Source organism: Balaenoptera borealis (assembly GCF_965194805.1).
Source record: "Balaenoptera borealis genome assembly, chromosome: 4".
Classification (NCBI taxonomy): Eukaryota; Metazoa; Chordata; class Mammalia; order Artiodactyla; family Balaenopteridae; genus Balaenoptera; species Balaenoptera borealis.
The window spans coordinates 148443315-148464380 of NC_138861.1; the positions used below are offsets into that span (position 1 = coordinate 148443315).

At 45.1% G+C, this 21066-nt stretch overlaps 1 protein-coding gene across 5 annotated transcripts in view; it reads right to left on the reverse strand.

Annotated features, from left to right (window-relative positions):
• Positions 1-21066, reverse strand: part of HTT (huntingtin) — a 136895-nt gene that overhangs the window by 97823 nt on the left and 18006 nt on the right. For all 5 annotated transcript variants that reach the window (XM_082391236.1, XM_082391237.1, XM_082391235.1 and 2 more), the window contains exons 3-8: positions 16873-16993; positions 12404-12463; positions 11946-12025; positions 10141-10279; positions 4439-4580; positions 3506-3684 (exon numbers count right to left, since the gene is read on the reverse strand). In XM_082391236.1, coding sequence (XP_082247362.1) covers positions 3506-3684; positions 4439-4580; positions 10141-10279; positions 11946-12025; positions 12404-12463; positions 16873-16993 — 721 coding nt within the window. The remainder of the gene's footprint in view (positions 1-3505; positions 3685-4438; positions 4581-10140; positions 10280-11945; positions 12026-12403; positions 12464-16872; positions 16994-21066) is intronic.

The window sequence follows — 21066 nt, forward strand, 5'->3', positions numbered from 1 at the left end:
CCTTCTACCAGTGTGATCATAGCTTCCATGCTGTTTTCTAAAGTCCCAGGATTTTTTTCACTGTTACATTACTTCCTTAAAAGTCAATAGAGCACTTCCACAAAAGCAGAAGCATGCTAATGAAGAGCTCCAGCTCCCTAAACTGATGATTAGTAAAGGGGAGTAAAGCCCAAAATACACGGAGCGCACAGCTAGTCGAACACACACTTAATAAGCAAGAAGTACTGTCATGAGTGCCACTGAGAAAGGGTTTCCAAAGCTTTTAAAGGCATTACATTAAACTTTATTAGTGCTTTTAATACTATATCACATTATATGAACATAGTGTATTTATCCTTTTTCCCTTTAATTAGAGGTGCCAGATAATATACAGAGTACCCAGCTAAACCTGAATTTCAGATAAACAAATAATTTTGTAGTGTAACTGTGTCCCATGCAATTTCAGGCATACTTACACCACAAGATTACTGATGATTTATCTGAAATTCAAATAACTGGTACCCCCTATTTTTATTTGCTAAGTTGGGCAGCCTTACCTTTAATATCATAAAAGTTACGTATACGTTTTTTTAAAAAGACAGTATAGCAGTTTATAGAATAAAAAGTAAAAGTCTCAAAGGTGGCTACTTTGACTGACTTGTCTTTAGTTCTTCTGATGGTTACCTCCATAACTCTAGGTCACAGATCTGCAAACTACAGTCCACAGGCAATCTGGCCCTCCATTGGTTTTTGCACATAAAGTTTTACTGGAACACGGCTGTGTGTGTACTGTCTGTGGCTGCTTTCCTGCTACGGTGCTGGAGTTGAGTAGTTGGCCCATGAGCCCTGCTCTAGGTAATCAGCTTTACACCGTGATTTCTGAGCCATCTACTCTGAGCAAAGAATCTCTTGACTTCTTACTATGTAAATGGGGGAAATGAGCACCCACATTCCCTCACCTCATCTGCCTCCTCCCAAATTCTGTTAGCAACCTGAGTGCTTTTATATTAAGGGTTACGTTTATCTACTACGATGTAACTTTTAAAATCACATGTGCTTTGCCTAGATGTTGAGCGTCTGTCATACAGAGCAAAGTCAGTCAGAAAGAGAAAAACACATATTGCATATTAATGCATATATGTGGAATCTAGAAAAATGGTGCAGATGAACCTATCTGCAGGGCAGGAATAGAGACGCAGACATAGAGAACAGACGTGTGGACACGGTGGGCAGGAAGGGGAGGGTGGGATGAATTGGGAGATTATGATTGACCTAAGTACACTACCATGTGTAAAACAGATAGCTAGTGGGAACCTGCGGTATAGCACAGGGAGCTCAGCTCGGTGCTCTGTGATGACCTAGATGGGTGGGATGAGGGGGAGGGGGAGGTCCAAGAGGGAGGGGATACAGGTATACGTATAGCTGATTCACTTCGTTGTACAGCAGAAACTAACACGGCATTGTAAAGCAATTATACTCCAATAAAAAAAAAATCAGTATGTGTCTCATCATGTGTACATTAACATCCTTCACTGCAAAGCCTATTAATGTGACTGGACCCAAAAAGAAAGAAGTATTTCATTATTACTAGTCCTGTGTCACTTGAAAGAGAATGTCTCAAGGATAACCGTTAAATGGATTCTCTTTTATCATAATCTCTTACTTGCTTAAAATTATTCAACCTTTTTATTTGTTTCATAATTGGATAACTTACTTTTATAAATCTTCCTGGTTTTTCCCTCCTTTTAACATACACACATGCCTTCCCTTTTTCCCAGCACTTAATCATAACATTGGCCACAGGGAGCTCCTTGGACTTCCTGTTTCTAATCTGAATGGCACACAGTACCAGTCATCTTAGAATTGCTTCTAACACATTCCTGGGTTAGGTGCTTTGTTTCTTGGATTTCAGGACTTCCTCTTTTTTTGTTATCTATTTCTCATTTTGCTGGAATACATCTTCAAATAATTTTTTCAAAAAGCATACATGAAAAAAATAAGTGCACATGAAAAGCAAACTGAATTCTTGCATATCTAAAAGTATCTATATTTTGCCCACACTTGCTTCACAGTTTAGCCAGGCTCAGGATTATTTTAAACTCTATTTAAATATAACTAGCCAAGCTATTATTACATTAGTTGAGCTGAACTTCTTAATCAAAATACTTTAATTCAAAATGGCCATCAGTCAAAAGAAAATAGATTAGATATGTTTTAGAGACAATCTTATCTAGCTTGCTAATGCAACAAGGTGCCATGTTGTTTAACCATGTTGAAGAAACGTTAACTATTAAGAAAATCGGTAATTAATTAAGCACCACATCCCATACCCCTTCACTCCATCCTCCCAGGATTACTGCTCTCCTAGTTTAACACAGTTTTCAATATCCCTCCAGCCGCATATTCCCCCAGCACCCCTACTGACCTGTGAGAAAGCCTGGAGACCTTTATAGGACCCAGCTCACCCTCACCTGCACACTCTCACTCTCTCACTCTGTGGACTTGGCAAAGGCTGTAGCTTCTGTCTATAAAACTCTCTTCTCCCAACTCCCTGTGTCTGGTCAAATCCTACTCACCCAAAAGCATCAGCTCGTAACAGCCTGCCCAGCGTGCCTCCCTGACCTTGGTCATGCACACCCCCTGCCCCCACCATGTACTCTACAGTACCCTACATCCCCCGCCTTGCTATTTAGTGACTGTTTGCTTGCTTCCCCCACTAGACCAATGGTCTCCAAACTTTTGACTAAGCAGCCTTTTTTTAAAAATAAATCAGAAAAAAATTCTGAGCATGCAACTCCAATAATATTTATTTTAAAATATTGTACAGGTACTACCGAACTCAGATATTATGTATATTATAAAATATGCACCAAATCTGACAAGTCTCTAGCTCCAGTTATTGGTTTACAGGAAATATAGACAACAAAGAAACATGCTAAGTTACACAACGGAGAGTCAACTAATAAAAAATCAGATTGCCGGGAGGTCCACAGGACAATCTGTTTCTTCAAAAAATGAACTCTAAGGGGAAAATGGGGACAGAAGGCAACCATCAGATCAAAGAGAATCACAATCCTTATCAACCAATCTTATTTGGATACCGGTTCCAAAGAGCGGAAGAACAAACTGACAGGGGATACGTGGGTATCTGATGTTAAGAAAGTGTTCTTTTTTTTAGGTATGACAAGGGCATTGTCATTAAAATTTTAAAAAAAGAGTCCTCGTCTATAGGGACACATGAAATAGTTGTAGACAAAATAATACGATGGTTGGGGTTTGCTTCGAGCAGGTCTACGTAAACAGTACCCTCGGTGACCTTGTAACGGGACGCCTTCATTTTTACCTGACATCACTACCACACACAGGGCGAGTAGCCGGGGTCATGACCTAGGATCTGAACCACGGGGTCCGGCTCCAGAGTCCACGCTCTTAAGCCTCGGCTCTGCCACTTCTCTTCCAAATTAGTTGAGTCTCTGAACGTTGGTCATGGGCGCACAAGCACTAGAGTAAAGCACGGGGCGCCTACCTGGACAAGCTGCTCCGTCGAGGGAGAGACCTCCATCTCTTTCCGTGTCACCCCAAAGCTGCCTTTCAGGCTCGTGTCCTTGACCTGCTGCTGCAGCAAGGGCACCAAATACCTCAATGTGAGCAGCACTCCGAGAATCAGGAGGGTGGAGTGTTCCTCCTCCACGGGAACCAGCAAACCTACAAAGGCAGCAACAAGATTCTGTCACATCGGATTCGCTGCTGGGAGACTCGTGGCTTCCTTTGTTAACAGGAAGAGATCCAAAGCAGAACCGTATCATGAGGCTGGCAGGGAGGGATACAGATGGCACAAACATTACGGGAAAAAATACACAGCGTATCTCAGCGAGCAGCCAAAATCCAGGAGTGGTTCTACGGGGTAACATTTAAAGCCTCAGCTCAGCGAGGCCCTGCACAGTGAGTGGGTTTCACTGCCTCTGAAAGCCAGGCAGCTCTTTCGACTGTCTGCGTGCTCCCGGCAGCACCTGCCAGCATGGATTTCCACAATTGCCCCCAGTGGAGGAGAAACCTTCACCAGGCCTACACCCGTCCAGAGAGCGCCTGTGCAGGCCCCTCACGGGGACCTGAGCCTCAGTTTCCGGCCGTGGGGACTCCCTGCACTCAGGGCCTCCGCAGAGGTGGTGCAGTGTGCTGCCCAGAGGGCCAGGCCCGGGAAGGCTCCCGCCCACCGCCCCGCCAGCTGTCCGAGGGCCCGGCCGCATCCGCACCGCTGCACCGAGGAGGAGGAGCCTTCTCCGAACCCTCACCCAGACCCCACGGGGGATCGTTCACATTTACCAGCCGGCCAGGGCTAAAGGGCCCGGTCCAGAAGCTGAGGGGCTGCCTGATTTTAAAGAATTTCAAAGGCCTGTCTCAAGTAAACACTAGTGACCACCCCCCCACGGGGAGAATCACTAGCAGGCCTGCGCCTCACCTAAGAGCACACTGAGCAGCCAGCTGTAAAAGTACTGCGTCCTCCTGGAGTGCTGGCAGATGCTCACCGCCGAGCCGGCCGCTGTCCGCCGCACGGTAGGAGAGCTGGACTTCAGATTCGCTATGAAAGCCTTTAACAGAACCTGTGGAAGCAAAGTCCAAGTAGACAGAAGACGAAGCTCCTGTGAAACTCATCATGGGCTTCCCTGGCACAGTGGTTAAGGATCCGCCTGCCAATGCAGGGGACACGGGTTCGATCCCTGGTCCGGGAAGATCCCACATGCCGCGGAGCAACTAAGCCCGTGCGCCACAACTACTGAGCCTGCGCTCTAGAGCCCACATGCCACAACTACTGAGCCCGCGTGCTGCAACTACTGAAGCCTGCGTGCCTAGAGCCCGTGCTCCGTAACAAGAGAAGCCACTGCAATGAGAAGCCCGCACACCGCAACGAAGAGTAGCCCCTGCTCGCTGCAACTAGAGGAAGCCAGCGCACGGCAACAAAGACCCAACGCAGCCAAAAATAAATAAAATAAAATAAATTTATTAAAAAAAAAAGAAAAAGAAACCATCACGTATTTCAAAAAGCATAACTTGCTCCAAATTCTTGCAGAGTATAAAGTATTAACAATTTGAGACCTTCCTAGAGCTGAATGGAAGCACCCCAAATCTGGGATATTTCAGAGCAGTTTGCAAATATGTAGTCGATTTATTTCCTTATAAACTGAGTAGGGACTTGCTCAGCATCTACGTCCCTACATGAGAGTGAAAGCCTTCACTTCTAGAAAAGGTGTCCCCACAATAGTTGGGGCCAGGGTCAGTGAATAACACTATGTAAAATAAATGCAGTAAAAAAAAAAAAAAGAAAAAAACACAGCAAATAATGAAGTCCAGGAGAAGGGTGCTAGCCAATCACAGCAAGGTCCCAGCCTAAACGACGGCTTGTAACTGTGCTGCTAATGCCACCAAGAGACAGTCTCAGGTCTGGAAAACGTGTGCAATGTAACTGAGCTGAGACCACACACTCCTCACAGCTATTTTCCTAAGAAATCAGAGAATAAGACTTGTTAACATGCCTCCAAGAAAACCCAAAGGAGGGGTGCTATAATTCTAGGGGTGCTATAGTGCTAACGATGACCGTTTAAGTCTTCACAAAAATATCCAAAGAATGAAAGGGGGTGACCATCCAGCTGCAGGAGTTTGGTGACTATGTTACTTAAGACCGTCTATTTCCCATCATTCTAAACTATGCTCTGAGCAACGATTTGGCCCAGTTACTGTTGGGCACGTACGGAGCCTCGCTGAGCAAGTCAGGGACACCACTGGGGCCCTACCGGGGGAAGTCTAACCATCGGCAAAACAGCAGCCAATTAACAGACTGGCACCTCACTTAAACAAGCTTCTTCCTAAATGCGTGTTGGCATAAACTGGTTCTCAGAGGCTCATCAACGCTCAGTGAATTCACAGATTAGACCTCTGGAACCAGAGAGGTGGAGGACCAGACGCCCGGCCACAGGACACCCCTAGTAGATTGTGGCCTCCAGTTTCTCCCCAGAGACAATACCCGGAGAAACCACTCAACTTATCTCTGACACACTTTTTTAGCTTCAAGGAAAGATACATTTTAAAGAACTCCTTTGAATGAGAACATACACACACACACACACACACACACATCACTGAAACGGTAAATAATCATCCTATATTAGTCCAAACTTCTAAGCAGAATGAAAGCTAAACGTTAGTATGAAGAGTCAGCCCATGGTGAACTTAAAGTTTGGAATAATAGTAAAATGGAATGAGAGCCCGAGGGGGCTTTCTTGGGTCCAAGTCCCACAATCCCGAGAATGCCCTGTAGAAGGCTGCTGGCCGGAGGTTACCTAGACCGTCCTCAAAAGCTCTTCTCCTAAGAGGAGGAAGTGCGCTAGACTACAGGGCAGATAGCTCCACTTTTCTAAACATAGGCAGGACATATACTTAAGAGTACTTCATTCCGCTTTAGAGTCAAGAGTACCTCAGGGAGTGGAAATGGAAATTAAACCAAACTGTGACTCCAGAACACTCAGCAGATGGCTAAACTTAAAATGACCAAAATTCCAACTCTGCAAGGACAGGGAGCTGCCGGAACTCGCACACACCACGGATGAGGTGTAAGCTCGTGCAGCCACTTAGCAAAGCTGTTTGGAGGCATCTACCGCAGGTGACATATACACACCCCACAATCTCCGTTTCTAGCTATCACAACCTGTGCTCCAAGAGACACGTACAAGGACAGGCACAGCAGCAACGCTCACGACAGTCAACACTACAAACGACCCAAGGTCCAGCTGCAGTACATTCATCACTCATCACGAGGGAACACTACACAGCTCTGAAAAACCGCGGGATCTACTGACACACGCAGTGACGTGGGAGAATCTCACAAGCTTAGTGCTGAGCAAAAGAAACCAGACGAAAAGAACACATACTGTACGGTCCTACATATTTACAATTTAAAAACAGACCCTCTGGCATTAGAAGCCAGGTCAGTGATCAGCCCTGTGGAGGAAGGAGGGAGTAGTGACAGGGAGAGGGTGCGGAGGCTCCTGGGTGCCGGTAATACTCCATATGTCCAGACCCAGGCAGTGGCCGCAAGGGCAGATTCGCTTTGTGACCACTCATCAAGGAGTACACGTATGATTTACATGCCTCTTGTATGTACATTACACACCAGTCAAATAAAAGGCTTGGGAGTCTCAATATTTAACAGGTAACCCTGAGAATAACACAGCAGGGCCCCTGTTAGGAAACTTCTGATCAATCATGCTGTACTGGACACGTGAACCTCTACTTCCCAGACACCCCACCAGAATCACATGTACAAGGTTTAAAAAGCATAAACTTATAAGGACAAAAAGAACAGGAACAAGGGCAGACTAGAGGCATTAGCAAATTTTGGAAGGTAGAAAGTAAACAAGTGGTAACTGACTGATTTGCAGTCCTCAGGCAGAAGTTCCCACGCAAGCCTTTTTGGGAGCTGCGGAGAAGGACTGAAAGCCACCAACCAAAGGCAAGCTCACTCAAGCCACAGAAATCCAAGAAAAGCTCAGGCTTAGGAGTACCAGAGACATCTGAAAGTGGCGTGGATGTGGGGACGAAACAGCTGCTCATCTAACAGCTCCTTGGGCAAACTGCCAAGCCCCTCTCCCACCCAGGCAGCCCGGGATGTGGTCTTCACTTCCCCATCTCCCGCAGAGACAGGGAATCCCCAGAGATGCTGCCACAGCTGAGGACAGACACGAGGCACAGACAGAAAACAGAAATTAAGAAGAAGTCTGCATTCTGACCAGTGAGACTGTCGGCACCCTTCCATCCGAGGGTCCCAGGACAAATGCAGCTGGGCTGACGCCTCCAAGCAGGAGAATGAGGGATTTTCCTTTAGAGGTACTGACTGGCCCAAGAGGAAAAGACTTACTACATTTAAAGACCCACAGTGGAAAAGCAGGTTCACCACCCATTACCTGAGGAAGTCCACCTGGGGACAAAGTTTGCCACACACTTGCTTCCAATAAGCTTTTTAGGGGCTCACTCAAATCTATGCGGACAACTGCTGACATAAAAGAGAAAGACAGGAAATAGAACAGAGGAAGTCAGAAGAAACACACAATGTGCAGGTCAAAGGAAGTTGTCAAGAAACTATAATCAGGGCTTCCCTGGTGGCGCAGTGGTTGAGAATCTGCCTGCCAATGCAGGGGACACGGGTTCAAGCCCTGGTCTGGGAAGATCCCACGTGCCGCGGAGCAACTAGGCCCGTGAGCCACAATTACTGAGCCTGCACGTCTGGAGCCTGTGCTCCGCAACAAGAGAGGCTGCGATAGTGAGAGGCCCGTGCACCACGATGAAGAGTGGCCCCCACTTGCCGCAACTAGAGAAAGCCCTCGCACAGAAACGAAGACCCAACACAGCCAAAAATAAATAAATAAATAAAATAAAATAAAATAAAATAAAATAAAAAAACAAAAAAAAAAACCCAAAAAAACCCCAAATAACTCAATTTAAAAAAAAAAAACAAAACTATAATCAATATCCTCAGAAAGATTAAGAGAGTGTATTCGTGAAACAAGAAGAGGGTGCCAGGAAACATGAACGTTCTGAACACGAGAAAGCTCTTAGAAATTAGTAACACAGCAGGAACAAAAATTCCAGAGAAGAGTTTAGGGTGGACATCTCCTAGAAAAGTACAGAAAAAAGAAATGGAAAATAGAAACAAAAGATAATACAAATGTGCATCAGTCCAGGAGGGCCAACAGCTAACTAACAAATTTCAGAAAGACAGCACAGAGAAAATAAAGGGGGGAAACTGTCAGAGAAATATAAGGACATTTCCCAGAACTGAAGGCTAGAAGGTTCCAAATTAAAAGGTCTGTCAAGCGCCCAGCACTCCCCCCTACACAAAACAGTAAAAACCTTCTAGAGAAGGACACATTCAGAGGCTAAGAGATCAGGTCATTTGACTTCTCGGATGCCCCGCTGGAGACAACGAGACAAAGGGGCAAAGCCTGTACATTCCTAAGGGAAGACGATTTCTACCCCAGAACTCTACGCCCAGCCAAGTGTGAGGGAGGAATCAAGGCATTTTCACTAATGCAGAATCTCAAACGATTTACTTGCCAGTCATCCTTCCTCAGGAAGCCCCCTCTCCAGGAGTAAAAGCCTAGAGAGACAAAGACATGGCAGCCAGGAATCAGGTATCGGACAGGGGAACCAAGACATGACTGTGCGACAGACCTAAGGGGTGCCCTGACCAGGCTGGAGCAGCGGCTGCGGAGCCCAAGACGACTCCAGCGGAGGAAACGGGTCCAGGAAACTACCCATCGCGCGCACAACTGAACGGAGACACACAGCGCCGGTGGGAGATGTGAGAAGACGGAAATTGCCAAAGAACAATAAGCAAATGAAAAAGAGGCAATTACTGACTCCAGAAATACTGAAAAGTTATACAAAGAAACATAACCACGGCACAGAATATAACTAGCTGTGACTATTTACTTAGGCATAATAATGTACACACTGAATACTGATATAACTGTAGTAAAAAGAGGGAAGAAGGGTTAGAGCTGAATTCATCTTTTCCATTGTAAAAAATTAAAAAATCCAAAACCAGCAGTATAAGCAAGTTATTTAGAAATGTGGAGGGAAACACCAAGAAAAACACTAACACAGGACTGACCCACTAAAAGGAGGAAGTCAAGAATCTGTAATCCTCAGACCATGTGACAGGGTCATGATTTCTGGACATTATAGACAAAACGCTAAAGAGGGTTTGAAGGTTGCTGGTTGGGGCAAAAAACAAACAGGAAGTGAAGTGGTCCCCGACGGCCGCAGGGGACTCGTACGCACGAGGCATCATCGGTGAGCTTTCTCCTGCCTGCAGTCCAGGGACAGCGGCCTTTCTTCAGCCAGGCTAAGCAGTCAATCTTACACCCCAAAACCAGTCTGCTCTGGCAAAATGCCTTTTGATTTTGCATCTATAAACCATCTCCCTATTCCTCTTTTCACCCCACAATAAGAAAGCAGAAGTGGAAAGAAACTCTCAGTGTGCCTCCAAAGAGCTCAAAAGATTTTAATCTAAATTATGAAGCACAGCCTAACTCGAGAAGTACTCTCAAATGCCTGCCTGTGCAAAAGCCCAACTCCCACGCTTGTGACTTGAAGCAGCAATCATACCTTAATTTCATTGTCGTTTGCAAAATTGCCGAAAGAAGCCATAATCTTAGGGACAGCTGCAGCCAAGGTCTCCTGGACAGACTCTTCAGGTCTCTTGCTTGTGCGCGTCAGGCAAGGCAAAAGGTTTACCAAGTAAGGCCTGCACATGTGAGAGGGACACTAATTACTCTTCCAGGGCCTACCTTAATGAGAAACACAAGCGATTACTTCAGTGTCTGTTCGGGAAAAACCAGTTTTTACATGCAGAAGAGTCCTTCCTGGAAGGTAAACAAACCTCTGCTAGAAGACTAATGGCAGATGAAGCCCAAATGCTGGGAAGCTCTCATCCTTCGTTTCTCCTCTAGTCACACACGACTCTCAAAAGCTTGTTTTAAAAATTCTTTGCAATAAATTATAATAGTTATTAAAATAATCAGATTTTAAATTAGAAACTAACAGATAATATAAGAAAACACCATTTAAAAAATAAATTAAGAAATAAGAATAAAGCTTTCTTGAAAAGGGAGCATTACAAAATTTTTTCTAAGCATCGAAACTGAATAAGGCCTTAGAGAGAAGCCTGGCCCTCTACAGAGAAGTAGCAGACCATGCAGGACTGGAGAGGAGCAGTCACAGGACAGGTAAGTTGAAGCCACAGGACAAGCACCTGGTGGCGGCGGCGGCGTCCTCTAGTGGCAGAGACGGGCAGCAAGCAGGTGTACCCCTGGGACTGTACAGGGAGGGAGGCGGGCCCTTCTAAGGAGATGACCCAAGGGAAAACAAACCAGACATCACAAGGAAGACATGCCCAACTTTTCAAAGAAGTCAGGCCAATGAGTCAACGGAACGTCTGAGGTGACGGGGGCCACTGGGGGCCAGATCTCCCTGGGCCTTGGTAAGGAGTCTGGATTTATATGAACAGCTCTGAGAAATGAGTAAAGAGTTTAAGTAAAGGAATGACATGATCCAATCATATTTTTTTTAAGGTCACTTCGGCTTCTATGTGGAGAACTGGGGATATGTTGCTTCAGAAATATAACAAAGTTTTCAAAATAAGGATAGTAAAAGAAAAAGGTTATATAAAAAGAAATTTCCTTAGTGACTGTATGTCCGCAATCATGTAAGACTCTTATTACAGTCAGGCTCAGTGGACTAGATCACTGTTTCATGTTAAAAGAGAGGGTTTCTGCCACTCCACCAGTTCCTCGGGGACAAGCCAAGGGCTCCGTGGATGTCAGCACGTCTCGCCAGTGAAGGAGAGAAGGAAGGAGTTGAAAACTGTGGCCCTTCTTTTGTTTTTCAATCCATTAAGATACAACTGGTTCAATCAGTCAAAACTTTATTCACAGTTTAACACTCATATTTTTAACCCACATAATAGACAAAGGCATAGTTTTCTATAATCCCTACAGTAAGCAACAATGAGGTGGTACTCAACCTTCAACCACCTGGCAAGTATCTTTTCGGCAAGTACCACGTGCAGACGCCGTTATCAGTGTTGGGCTGCAGCAGGGACCAGACAGGGATGCCCCCACTGTCCTGAGACGCACAACTCCTACAGCTCTCAGGGGAGGGTGGGATAGAAAACGAACAAGCACGTTGATGAAGTGTGCAACAGTATTCCTGAGAGCCGTAAGTTTTACGCAGGAAAAGGATCAGGACAACCTGTACTGCAGCTGGAGAGGCAGAAGTGGGCAGCTTCAGACAGAGTGGACAGGGAAGACCTTTAGAGAAATGACATTTGAGCCAACATGGCAAGAATCCACCGGAGCTGGCCCCCCATCCAAAATAATAATAATAGTAATAACCCAGAGTGTCCACTTTACCTGCATTTCTGAGGCCGAACGAGGTGAGCCAGCTCGGCAAACCTCCACAGGGCAGCGCGCAGGCTCCGAGGAGCGCCGTTCTGAGGGATTTAAGAAGCAGTGTGTTACATTTAAGAGTCGCGGACACGAGTCACCAAGAGGACTTCAAATAAACAAAAGCATTTTTTTCATTGCTAATTTCTATTTTTAGAGAAAAGGCCATTTAAATGTGTAACTACGTTTGAAATTTTAAGGTCTAATGGGATGGAGTTACAAAGATATTTTTTAAAACTACCATTTTAATTCCCATCCCATCTAATAAATAATGAGGAGCAACCTTCTTAAGAAAAGTAAAACAATAAAGTCTACTTTACCAAACAGCATTTATTTCCTTATCAAATAAAAGATAAAATTTCACATACACTGTTCAATACAGTGAATCAGTAGCACTTTTTCAACAATGGAAAACAAAAGCCTACCTTTTTAATTTCCTTATAGAGTTCTAACTGTAACCTCGGAAGATTAGAATCCATCAAAGCCTACAACAAAATACAAGAGATTTGTTCACGGAAGACACATTCTACTAGCAATTCTAAAGAAAGCTAAAAGGCAACTAAAATTTCAATTTTGGGGCAAAGTAGAATATAACAGCAACTAAACTAAGAACCTATTCTTTAAGAAAGAAGCATATGTATGCAGGAAGTTACCAAACAGACTAGATACAGATCGTTCACTTTAATTTTTAAAATGGAAGGAAAAAATTTAACTTTCATTACAATCAAATACTACACAATACCAAAATTAAACGGTACATAGTTCAAACTCATTCTAAAGCTCTTATATTCAATTAAAGCACATTCTGTTGGACGATCCAACATTAGCAATGCCCTGGAGTCTGCAGGGCCAGCAGGGCGGTGGGGGGACGTCCCAGATCAGGGCCCCTCGCTCTGGCGTGGGAACACCCCTCTCCACGCAGAGGCCCAAGTCCTCTCCAAAGGTCTGGTCCGCCAGTGAGGCACGGGTGCTCCCCAGCGAGCAGCAACGCTCCGAACCTGCGGGAACCACAGGCTCCTCAGAGCCATTTCTTGGCCCTTCTGCTCACTTATGGGCCAAACCAAACAATGGCCACACAGCCAATTTCAACCCAGTGAGAATGGTTGATGGCAACCACCGCCAGTGACACAAAGTCCACGTTGGAGACGGCTTCTCAAGACAGAAAGGAGAGACTTCTGTGCCCTGCGCTCAGCCATGGGAACCTCTCTTCCAAAACAGTATTGCCAATGTCTCGTCCACAAGAAGAGCAGAAAGACGTAACCAAGCCTCCATGGAAAAGCCCTCCTCCTTTCCTAAGATGTACAGCATGGGATGTCTATAAACCAAGCTGGTCTTAGTAAAACTCACGGAGGTTCAGCAAGCTTGAGAATCAAAACAGGGTCACTTTCTGGGAGGTTCCAAATAATGTCTCAGAAATTTTAAAATCCTAATTCTGCTGTTTCAGTGTGTACTAAAATTCCTTAAATGAGCACACCAAAATGGACAAACATATATTAAAGCACTACTTTGCCAATAAAACCAGAAGGCATATCAAAGTTTTGTTTTACTTTATAAATGTTTTATAAACTAAGATCAAACCTATTTTATTACAAGAGGAAAGTAAACCTCAAGCCCCTGGAACAGCACTGAACGGGCCCTCACGGTCATGGGTGACGGTAAGATGCCACCTGACCCCTCCCTGCTCCTGACCCCACCTTCACACTGAGGCGAACACACACAGCAGCCAGGTCCAGCCCATGACGGCCGCCTGTGCCTCACGGGCCGCCCTGGGTCAAGGCCCCCACCTCTCCTCCCCGGGTTACTCAGCCTCCCGCAGGGATCCGGGCGCGCGGTCTTTCTCCACTCCACGGCAGGCTACGTGGCATCCGCAGGCTACTCTTCCTAAATAAAGCACTCCTCTGACCAGGTTAAAGACCTTCACGCGCTCCTCCTTTCCTTCATCCTCTACCAAATGAAGTACAAACCCCTTGAATGGATCCTCAGCACCTCCCACTCTCTGCTAGCACACACGTTCACCCTCCTAGGTGGCTCTGCAGGGGTTAAGAGGGTCCTGATCTCCTCACTCACCTAACAGCCACCACCTCCAGGAAGCCTTCTCTGCCTCACCAGACAGAAATCACCTCCACTTCCTGACCGCCACGATGAGCTGCCAGCATGTCTCAGAACTTACACCACTCATTAAGGCATTCCTGTACAAACATGCTTCCCCCCCCAACCCCCGCCGAGACTGTAAATTATCTGAAGGCAGGAGCACGCTGTCAGCTAAAGCACATCCCCAGTGCACTTGCTACACAAGTGAAAAGCAGAGCATGCCCCATTTTCTTGGGTCCTCATCCTAAGCATATAATGATACTCTGAAAAACAGAAGGCGCAAGTCCAGGACCTGACTCCTAAGCGACCATCCAAGTGCTCCCGTCCACCCCTGACACCCGGGCCTAGGGCCATCCACGTTCTCCCGAGCCTGTCCTTCCTCTGCCACCGTGAGAGCACATCAGCCAGACCCTGACCCCACTCCCAGCCTGCTGGCCTTGAAGACTAGCGCATCTGAGGAAGCAGACATCAGAGCACAGCCAAAGCCCGGGATGTCCGACTTTAAGCAGAAAGAAGAGGTTCCGAGAAACTGACCTCGTCTTACGCTCAGGGGCATAACATGAGAAGTTGGAACCTCTGCACTGGGAGGCCAGAAACAAGGCAGAGGAAATAGGAAGGCAGTAGGGAGGTGGCCAGGAAGAGAAGCCAGCACCTAGAGCTCTGACCAGGCCATGGCCCAAGCCCCCAAACACACACACCAGGCTAGCTGGACAGCAGTTACGGAAGCACGTCTCTCTCTGCAGCATGTGCCTCCATGTAAAACGACCATCTTCTTTGTTTGTTTGTTTGGGGTCATATTGTCCTCTCTCCCCTCCTCACCTGCTGGCAACCTGTGGTGACTTCTTTAGGTTTTCTGATTCTAAGGATCAGATTCAAGAACTGAAATATCGGAAAAAGCCTAGCCTGGTCCTGCCAGTGGGAATAAAAAAAAGCAGCAAGGATGTTGAGGCCTGGAGAGAAGCAAGTATAACTGAAAAAGTCCACCTCCAAACGTGCTGTGGGCCCATCACACCTGAGTGGTACCCATGCACTGCCAGGCGGAGAACAAGGTCAAATGGCTGTGGCCACTACAGCACTGCAGGGGCGGGGGGCGGGGGGGGGGGGTGTGCACGTGGAGACGTGAAACGCAGTGGGAGGGAGAAGACCAGGCAACGCCCAGTGGAGAAGCCAGAACCCTGTGTCTGCAAGGAAGCCAGCGCCCAAGCACAGAGAGCATGGCCCACAGATCCACAGGCCAGAAAGCGGGGAGCAGTGGGGCTCTGGCGTGCCCCTCGGCCTCTCTGGTTAAGGAAGTGGGAATCTCACTGTAGGAGCACCGCTTACCACTCCGAGGCCCAGCAAGGGGCAGGACGACGCTAACCCGTCACGCACGCCACGGCACTCGATCCTCACGCTCAGGCACACCACAAAACCGTGTCCGATTCCCTCCACGGTTAAGGAGACTGAGGCTCGCAGAATGAAGTACATTTCCCACAGCTGCTCAGCGAGTGGGCAGCGGAGGCCAGATCCAAGCGCAGGCCTCCTTCACTCCAGGACCTCCCTGTGCCCCACCTCCTTAACGCAGGAGTAAAGGGTGACCGTCTTCCCGAGGAAGCTGGGCCCGTGACAGAAAAATGAAGGACAATTTCTTGGCCAATGTAAAGTGTGACCACTCTCCAGAGAAAGTCCTTGGGAAGACTCCAAAGAACAGTTTTAGTTTTCAAGATCCTAATAAGGAGGGAAATATTCAACTAACCTATGTTAGGTTGGAGTTCTTGGTTCATCTGGCCAGGTAAGTATTACTAGGAAGAGAGTCTTCAAGGAAAATAAAAAGATGTAGCCTTATCTAAATTTCATGGGTGGAACTCAAAACCGTAAGGGAAAAATCAGGAAAAACTGGAAAGATCCAATAAGCAGGGATTCCCTACAGAGAAGGGAACAAGATACATTTTCTCCTTAACCATTATCAAGAAATCATTTTTGGAGAAAGCATCAAGAACTATGTCAGAGAACCTTCCTTGGCACTGGTTAGCCTATGGTGGGAACAATATATAAGCTTAGACACAAAATTCAAAAGGCTCATTCACACACTCAAAGGTGACCTGGAAGAAGGTGCCCAGGGTGGTTGAGGATACAAACTAGGAGAATGGCAGAATGAGAAAAACAAGGATTGTTTTCCAACACCGTAAGAATTATGGAAGAAAGACTTTATCTTCAATGGCAGCAGAAAACAAAAAAAGGGGAAAGTGGATTAAAGCTACAGTGGTCTTGGGTACTAACTCTGCACCGGGAAGCAGTAAGCAAAGAGGACAGGTGTCCCCCGCCCTCTCCTTATCTCACCTACCACCCAGGTAGCTCTGGCTTTCGGGCTTCATCAACCTTTTCTGGGAACTCCTATCTCTCCAGTCACGTCACACCAACTCCAGCGAAGCTACCAGAGAAGGCAAACAGTACTGCCTGACCCAGGTCTTAGGAGACAAAGACACCAAAGGCGGATCCCACTCCCCGTCGCCCTGCCTTTCAAGGCCTCATGGTTTCTCAACAAAGTGATGCTTTCCCCAGGAGCACCCAGTGGCCACCATCAGCGCCCACCCCTGACCTATGCCCTGCGCAGGCACGAGGGCAAACCCGCTCCCTCTGATGGGGCAGGTGCAGCCGGCATGCTGGCACACAGCAGAGAGCCTCCAAACCACACACCATAAATGGAAACAGTGCAGACGACCTAAGGGACTTTGCTACTCAAAACAAGAGAACGCTAAGTTATGGTCTCTTCTCTTGGCTACAACGATCACAGCTCGTAGGACACCGTCCACAGGGCTCTTACTTTTATGACTTTGTTGAGGCACTCGTCAGCCACCATCCTGACATCTGACTCCGCGTCATCACTGCACAGCAGAAAAAGTTCCATAGCGATGCCCAGAAGTTTCTGAAATTCTGGAGAATTTCTGAGTAAAAAAAGAAGAGAGACTGTCACAGCCAAAAGGAACCTCAGAAGACATGACGACAAAACATAGTGAAGTTTCTGGTATCCTCTGTGGGATTCTGGAACAGAAAAAGGACATTACATAAAAATTAAGGCTGACAGTATACCGATATTGAGTCATTAACTGTGAAAACTGCACCACAGTAATGTAAGATGCTAATAATTTGGGTAACTGCATGTGGAGTTTATGGGAACACCCTATACTATCTTTGTAATTGTTCTGTAAATCTAAAACTATTCTAAAACTTAAGAATTTCTTAAAAATAGAAGTGTACTTGCAAGACAATCTCATTTTGTTTAAGTTTTAGTCAAAAAATCTTAAAAGACACTGCTTTGTATGTACTTTAACTCAATTAAAAAAAAGAAAAAAAGACACGGCTTCAGATACTTAAATCTCAGATAGCCATCTGCCCTCTGCCAACAAGTTACTTCTACTCTTACAATATTCTCAGAACCTAGAAAATCAATATACCAATATAACTCCTTTACTCCTTTTTCATCTTGCTTTCAATATGTTCCAAACTCAACGTGATCATGGTCAGGCTGTGTTTTTGTTGCTCCATCAGTCTCAAGAACTGGAATCTAGGCGATGCTTGTAAATGATTTTTAAAAGTTTAACTGAGAGAGCCTGTCAGGCAGTTGTGATCCAGTTGGCTAAACACAGCCAAGAGAGAGAGACCCATGGCCACGTGCATGAAACTGACTTCACAGCACAGTGAAGGATGGCCCCGCAGTAATACAGCCCCTGGACAAAGCTGCTATTCTTGAAACATCTCAGTCTAGAGTCCTCTGAAATAAAGGGCCTCCTCCCCACTCTCTCTCTACCTCACAATTCCTACCAAGAGTCAGAAGAGCCAGGAGCCTAAGAGAAAGCAAAGAACCACATTAGCAGTGATTAACAAACAAGTACGAGCAAGAAAAAAAATGTGCCCCTCAGCAATATTTCAGACCTCATCTCTGTGGAATACAGCTGTGAATAAAGAGGAAAGGTCCCTGGGATGCTGGCACAGCATCCAGGCGCTGCCCAAAGTGGTGCTACGGAAATACAATGTGAGCTACAAGTGCAATTTTATACTTCCTAATAGACACAAAAGTAAAGAGAAACAGGTAAAATTAATTTTAATAATATATTTCATTTAACCCAATATATCCAAAACATTATTTTAACATGTAATCAATACGAAAAAATTACTGGGATATATAACAATCTTTTTTACAGCACATCCCAATTCAAACACAAAATTTTCATCAGAAGTATTTTATTTGTATAGAGACTCCATAAAATTCACAGTTGAAAAAGTAGGTTTACTTAAATAAAACCCGGAGATCTAATGGACAGCTTAGTGATTATAGTCAACAATACTGTATTTTAAACTTCAAAGTTACTAAGAGACTAGATCTTAACTGTTCTCAACACAAAACAAGAAATGATAATGATGTGATGTGATGAAGGTGTTAGCTAACACTACGGCTGTCATAGTGCATTATACAAATGTATCAAACCAACACGTGCACCTCAAACTCAGTGTCATATGCCAATTATATCTCAATTTTTAAAAAAGAAAAAAGTAGGTTTATATACCATTTCTAACCATGCTTAAAAGGTCTCCAATAACTAAATCAAATATTGATTTTTAAATTTTAATTTAATAAAATAGATACAGGGCTAATTAGGTTATTTCTTTTTGAGAGAGCTTTAGAAGTTCATCTTTCAAGAAACTGTCCATTTCATCTAAGTTACTAAAGTTCACAATATTCCTTTATTATCCTTTTAATATCGATACAACCTATATCGATATTTTGGAGGGGCTAGAGGCGCCGACCCTCCACAAAGTCAAAAACCCGAGTATAAATTATCTGCAGTTCGGAAACCACAGATTCAACCAACCGCGCGTTGTGTAGTATTGCAGCATTTTTTGAAAAAAATCTGCATATAAGTGGACGCATGCAGTTCAAAACCATGTAGTTCAAAGGTCAACTGCATTTCCATTTCTGCTCTTGCACCCTTTGTGCTATGGCTGTCATATATTTCACTCCTATGTGTAAACCCCAAAATACATAGTTATTATTTTTTCTGTAAACAATCAATTATATTTTTGAAAGATTAAAAGTAAGAGGGGAAGTCTTATATTTACCCACTATAGTTACCATTTCCATTGCTCTCCAATCCTTTGTGTAGATCCAGACTTCTATCTGGTACCATCTTCCTTCTACCTGAAACACTTTCTTTATTATTTCTTATAGTAGTTGCCTGCTGGACATAGATTATTTCAGCTTTTGCAAGTCTGAAAAAGTCTTTCTTTTACCTTTGTTTTTGAGAAAGAAGTTTCTACAGGGTACAGAATTCTAGGGGTTTTTTCCTTTCAGTATCTCACAGATGATGTTGCACGGACTTCTGGCACTTTTATTTCCAATGAGAAATCCACTGTCACTCTTACCTTGGTTCATTTTCGGTCTTTTTCATGTCTTATCTCTACTTAACATATTCAATCTTTTCTCTAGCTTCTTGAACTAGAAGAACAGTTATAGTTACTGTTTTAATGTTTCTGTGTACAAATTTTACCATCTGTGCAATTTCTGGGTCAGCTTCAATTGATTTTTTCCACTGTCAATCATGTTTTCCTGCTTCTTTGCATTCCTGATAATTTTTGACCAGATGCCAGACCTTGTAACTTTTTTCTTGTTGGCGTTATATACTTTTGAATTCCGATAAATATTCTTGAACTTTGTTCTGGAATGCAATTAAGTTACTTTGAAAGAGTATGATCACCTTGGGTTTTGCTTTTAAGCTTTACTAGGCAGGATTGGAATGACATATCAGCCTAGGGCTAAGTGAGCCCTGTTGAGAAGGCAAACCCTTCTGAGTAGCCCACCCAACGCCCCAGGAAGGATGGGGTTTTCCACTCTGGCTGGGGGGAACAGGAGCTCTTCCTGCACCTGAGTTTAGCACCTGTTCCCTCCAATCCCTTCAGGTGGTTCCACCCCCAGCCCCAGGGCACGGAGGGACCCCTGCAGGTCTCCCTGATCTCTCCGTGCAGCTCCCCCCTCTCTGGTATTCTCCCCAGTGGGCCCCAGCCACCCTGCCTCCTGAGGCCATCAGCTCTGTCTCCCCATCTCAGCAGCCACTGGGCTCTGCCTGGGTTTCCCCTCCTCACATCCTGGCTGGGAAACTCCCTCCAGGCAGTAACCTGGGGAAGTCATAAGGCTCATTGCAGTAGTTTTCCATTTTTCCAGAACTGCCTGATGCCCGGTGCCTTGAAAACCATTGTTACATATATTTTATCCATTATCAATTGCTTTAAGCAGGAAGGTAGATCCTGTCTTTGTCACTTAGCCAGAAGCAAAAATCTTTCATGATTTTTTAAGTTTAATTTTTAACATATTACTAATATCTTTTCTGGTCACAAATATAAATATCTATAAATCACCTTCTTTAAAGTTAGCTAATATTCCTTTCTATAAATGTATCTTAATTTTTCAATTCTCCTGTGGGTAAGTCATTAAGATTATTTTTAATTTTCTAACGGAATTAATAGCACTGCACATCGCTGTACACTTTCCTCAGGATAAACTCCTGAGGTGAAACAGTTAAGTCAAACAGATAGTGTTTGCCAAATTGCCTTTTAAAAAAGTTGTATCTGGGGGCTTCCCTGGTGGCGCAGTGGTTGAGAATCTGCCTGCTAATGCAGGGGACACGGGTTCGAGCCCTGGTCTGGGAAGATCCCACATGCCGCGGAGCAACTAGGCCCGTGAGCCACAACTACTGAGCCTGCGCGTCTGGAGCCTGTGCTCCGCAACAAGAGAGGCCACGATAGTGAGAGGCCCATGCGATGAAGAGTGGCCCCCGCTTGCCACAACTAGAGAAAGCCCTCTCACAGAAACGAAGACCCAACACAGCCAAAAATAAATAAATAAATTTTAAGAAAGTAACAAATGTTCAAGTACAATTGGTGTCTTTAAAAAAAAAAAAAAAAAAAGTTGTATCACCTCTGAAAAAATCCTGAATGTTTTTTAATGTTTATCACTTTGACAGGT